This window comes from Dipteris shenzhenensis, chromosome 9, assembly GCF_047967505.1.
Source record: "Dipteris shenzhenensis isolate YYH24624 ecotype China chromosome 9, Dip_SZ_1.0, whole genome shotgun sequence".
In the NCBI taxonomy this organism is placed as follows: Eukaryota; Viridiplantae; Streptophyta; class Polypodiopsida; order Gleicheniales; family Dipteridaceae; genus Dipteris; species Dipteris shenzhenensis.
This window is the reverse complement of record NC_141604.1, coordinates 8,292,372-8,296,670: the sequence shown is the minus strand read 5'-3', so window position 1 is coordinate 8,296,670 and position 4,299 is coordinate 8,292,372. Positions and strand designations below refer to the sequence as shown.

General features: G+C 45.7%; 1 protein-coding gene across 1 annotated transcript; it reads left to right on the top strand.

Moving 5' to 3' along the window:
• The first annotated feature begins 203 nt into the window (after nucleotides 1-203).
• Nucleotides 204-1,553, top strand: LOC147898145 (uncharacterized). Its single transcript, XM_087379532.1, has one exon. It carries the CDS (start codon nucleotides 458-460, stop codon nucleotides 1,430-1,432), a length of 975 nt encoding a protein of 324 aa, XP_087235658.1. The 5' UTR covers nucleotides 204-457; the 3' UTR covers nucleotides 1,433-1,553.
• Nucleotides 1,554-4,299: the final 2,746 nt, after the last annotated feature.

The window sequence follows — 4,299 nt, the reverse complement described above, 5'->3', positions numbered from 1 at the left end:
TGGAAAGCGTTATTTTGTGGCTGTGGAAGGCTGAGGCTTCTTCCCGATTCCTGAGAGTGACATGGAAAGCGTTATTTTGTGGCTGTGGAAGCTACAGGCTGAATCGTGAAAATTCGTGGCCCAACGTTACGCAATTTCAGTTTAAAAGGAGGAGACGGTAGGCGCACTTCAACAGCTTACTGTGTAAGAAGGTCTAGGATTTGTCTGTTTAAACTCCGGCACTGTCAGGGCCCAGGGGGCGTGCTTTTGGAGCAAACAAACACTGCCTAGCCGGGTATTAGTTATTAGTTCCGATTGCTGTAGTAAATTTAAGCCTCACGTAGCATAACTAAAGGCTACAGTACTGTACTGGGACCTAGAGTCCGGGTGTTCGAGCTGAGCGTATTGCGGACAAGTGAGAAGAACGCTGCAACGCGACTTAGGCGAGTGTTAAAATCCAGGACGTAGGGACCTATCAATGGGGAGGGTAAGAAAACAGCAGCAGTCAGAAGAGAGGGAGCGAAAGAGCGAGATGATGATGCTGCTGCATAGAGCGAAATCCGAGGGGAGTTGGGGGGCGGCGAGGAGAGGGGTGAACGTGAGCAGCAAGAGCAGGAGGGGAGAAGAGGTGGCGATGGAGGAGGAGAGGCAGAAGCAAGGGGGGGAGGTGGAGCAAAAGCAGGAGGAAGGGGGGGAGGCGATGGAGAAGGAGCGGGATGAGCAGAAGGTGGAGGTGGAGGGGTGGGCGAAGGAGGCGGAGCAGAAGACGAAGAAGCAAGAAGAACAAGAAGCTGGGAAGGTGGTGGGTATGGCGACGGTGCAGCAGCAGCAACAGCTTCATCAACAACAACAACAGAAGGTGATGTTTATGGCGACGAAGCAGCAGCAGCAACAACAGCAAGAGAAGGTGGTGGCGATGGTGACGACGCAGCAGCAGCAGCAGCAGCAACGGCAACAGAAGGTGGTGGGTATGGCGAACGTGCAGCAGCAGAAGCAGCAGCAGCAACAACAGCAGCAGCAGATGGAGCTGGTGAAGGCGGCGGAATGCGAGTGCTGTGGGATGAGGGAGGAATACACGGCAGGGTACATAGAGCGGGTGAAGGAGACATTCTGCGGGCACTGGGTATGTGGGCTGTGCGCGGCGGCGGTGCAGGAGGAGCGCCACCAGCTGGGGCGCGGCGCCGCCATGGAAGATGCCGTGCGCGCCCACATGCGCCTCTGTTTCCACTTCAGCGCCGCCACACGGGCGGCGTCTCCGCCCGTGGCAGCCCCGCCCCCCGCCCTCGTGTTGGCCGACACCCTCCGCCACGTCCTCCGCCGCCAGCCTCCCCTCACCCCCTCCCCCGCCTCCTCCCACCCCTTCGACTCCAAGCGCTCCCACCTCTCCCGCAGCTCCAGCTGCCTCCCCTCCCTCTCCACCGCCGCCCAACCTCCTCCCCTCTGCCGCTTCTGATCCTCCTCCTCCCACTTCTCCACCTCCTTTCTTCCCACCATTCTACCCACTCATCACTATCGTTTGCTCCACCATCCTTTGCCGCTTCTCATGATCCCCCTCCCATTAATTCTTCCCGCTTAGTGTCGTTTCTTCCTACCATCCTATTCACTCATCGACACCATGGCTTCCACCTCCGTCCTCCGCCAGCTCGTCCATACATACCTTCCATTCGACATCCCTTCCACCTTTCCCTTCCTCCACCCTTACCCTCTTTAATCTGCTGTTTCGTACCCTCCAGGAGCTTCTCATCCCTCGTTTCCGCATCCGCTTCTCGTCGAAGTAATCCCAGCTCCATCGACCAGCGCAGGCTTTTGCTCCCGTCAGATTGTTTATCCGTTTTCTACAATTCCTGTCGTGTGCTTCCAGTTTTTGTGTGCAACTTCTTAATGTTTTCTGGCATCCGGTCGAGTGTAGCTGCAACGCTGAGCTCTATTCCAATGGACCGAATCACTCACCCACCCATCCCCATCGATCATCTCCTTCGTCATACTCCCATACAACGCTTCGATATATCATATGGCAGCGACATTATATGCCTGAGCCAGCTTTAAGATGCGTAAGTCTTAGCTACAGCTGTCATGAAGCTGTTTTTCGCCATCTTTTCAGCACAACGTACATGCTTGGACCTGGGATGATGTACCAGAATGTAAAAATTTTGTGCGGTTGCACTTGGAATAAATTGGTTGCTTGTTCGATCAGGTTCTTCTGGAAATTGCCTAGTGGCAGGTCTGGCCAAACTTGTACCTCATAATCATAATTAGTAATTAAAAAACTTGCACTACTAGTTACATGTGTCTGTTATGAAAGCATGAATGGCTATGTTCTCGCTGCGGCCAGTTTCTAGGTGATGGAACTCAAGGAGAAACAACAACATAATGATTATAGATTATGCAAAATCGTTCGTCATCACGCGTAGTTTATGCAAAAGATCTTCCTGTGGGTGCTGAAGCAACGATTAGGAACTCATAGAATGTAGAAACATAATAATAATCTTGGTTAAACATCACTAAATGTGTTTATTCTATGGAACATATGTACCTCATAAAATTTCATTTGCTTGGTAGATATATAACCCATTGGGAATTCTTTTATCCAACAATATAGAATCAAACCACCACTTTCATCATGCAATATCAACACATTGAGCTTCTTCTAAAACAAAAAGAAGTGTTTCTAAAGCTATTTGAATCCCATGAAACCATATTACCAAGTTAGGAATAAACTCATCCCATGAAACTACGTTAGCAAGATGAACATAAACTTATCCACTTGTAGGAGTCCTTAACAATTTACCTTAAATGTCACATCTAATTTTGTTCTTTATATTCCATGGAGCGAGTGTGTGTGTGTGACACACACACACACACACACACGCATGCATGTGCACATGTGTGTGTGTACACACATGCATGCATGTTGAATAAGAATGATGTTTAGGTCGACTGCATAGACATGTGGATTGTCCACGCTCATCAACCTTATTACACTTTCATGGAGTTTTCACATTTTAGATGGGAAGACTAGTTAATGTGAACAAAAACTTAAGAAACCTCTCTAATGCTACAATATTTCTTTTTTACACGAAGTCATCTAGCCCTTTTCCTCCTCTCTTTTTAGGAAGCCTTACAAAAATATTGAAAATTGTGGGCTCCCATGAAGCCATAATGTGTGTGCTTCCAAGCCATCAGCTTAATGTTTTTCTTCAATGGTGTAGATTTTCCAAGCTTTAATGGCTTGGCTATGCTTTTGTGCTATTTAATTTGTACTTAATTTATATAAATGTTAGCCTCGAAAATATGTTTCGACTAAAGGTAATGCATTTGCTATGATGATGTAAGAATTATCAACCACTCATATCAAAGTGAGAAGCTATAAAGTTAATCCAATATTTTAATCCTTTACCTACGGGTTGCTTGTCCCATAAGCTCAATGCCACCATCTTCAAGCTTGACCTCCATTGCCCATCATAACTCCTCAATTGTGAATGATATGACTAGGTACTTTTACATGATTGAAGGTCTCTTACATATGCCTTTGATGTTGCTTGCATGATATTGTTTCCAAAGGTGTAAAAAAAACAATTTAGATTTTAGATTCATAACCTCCTCCAACCTGCTTCACACTACTATAAAACTAGGTAGAAATGGCAATAGGAAATGGTACACAATTTCCAATTTTGCCATTTCTTATGTATGAAATGGCAACAGCTTCTCAAATTGCCATATTTTTTGCAAAAATGACAGTTAGAAATGGCAACTAGTTCTTGAACTGCCATTTCTTTGAAGAAATGGCAACAAAAAATGGCAACCTTTTATTGTCTGCCATTTCTTAATAATAATTGGTAGCACCAAATGGCAGCCAATTCTTGACTGCCATTTCTTATGAAGAAATGGCAGCAAAATCTTGATTGCCATTTCTTATGAGGAAATGGCAACAAATTCTTGACTGCCATTTCTTATGAAGAAATGGTAGCAAATTCTTGATTGCCATTTCTTGGGGTAAGAAATGGTAGCCATTCCTTGACTGCCACTTCGTTCAAAGAAATGGCAAGCACTTCTTGACTGCCATTTTCTAAGAAGAAATGGTAGCACAAAATGGCAACTATCTCTTGACTGCCATTTCTTACGAAGAAATGGCAACCATTTTTTAACTGCCATTCTTACCAAGAAATGGCAGCACAAAATGCATATGTGGAGTAAAATTACACAATGGTTGACCATTCAGTTGCTGCAAAGTGTCTTATTGTTGCTAAAGATACAGTACTACCATTCACAACATTGATATTACTGTCACTATTTTTGTATTGTCTAAGTGTGAAAGATTAA

Excerpts from the sequence above, each read along its gene's own strand:
- LOC147898145 (XM_087379532.1), top strand. The coding sequence starts at position 458 with ATGGGGAGGGTAAGAAAACAGCAGCAGTCAGAAGAGAGGGAGCGAAAG.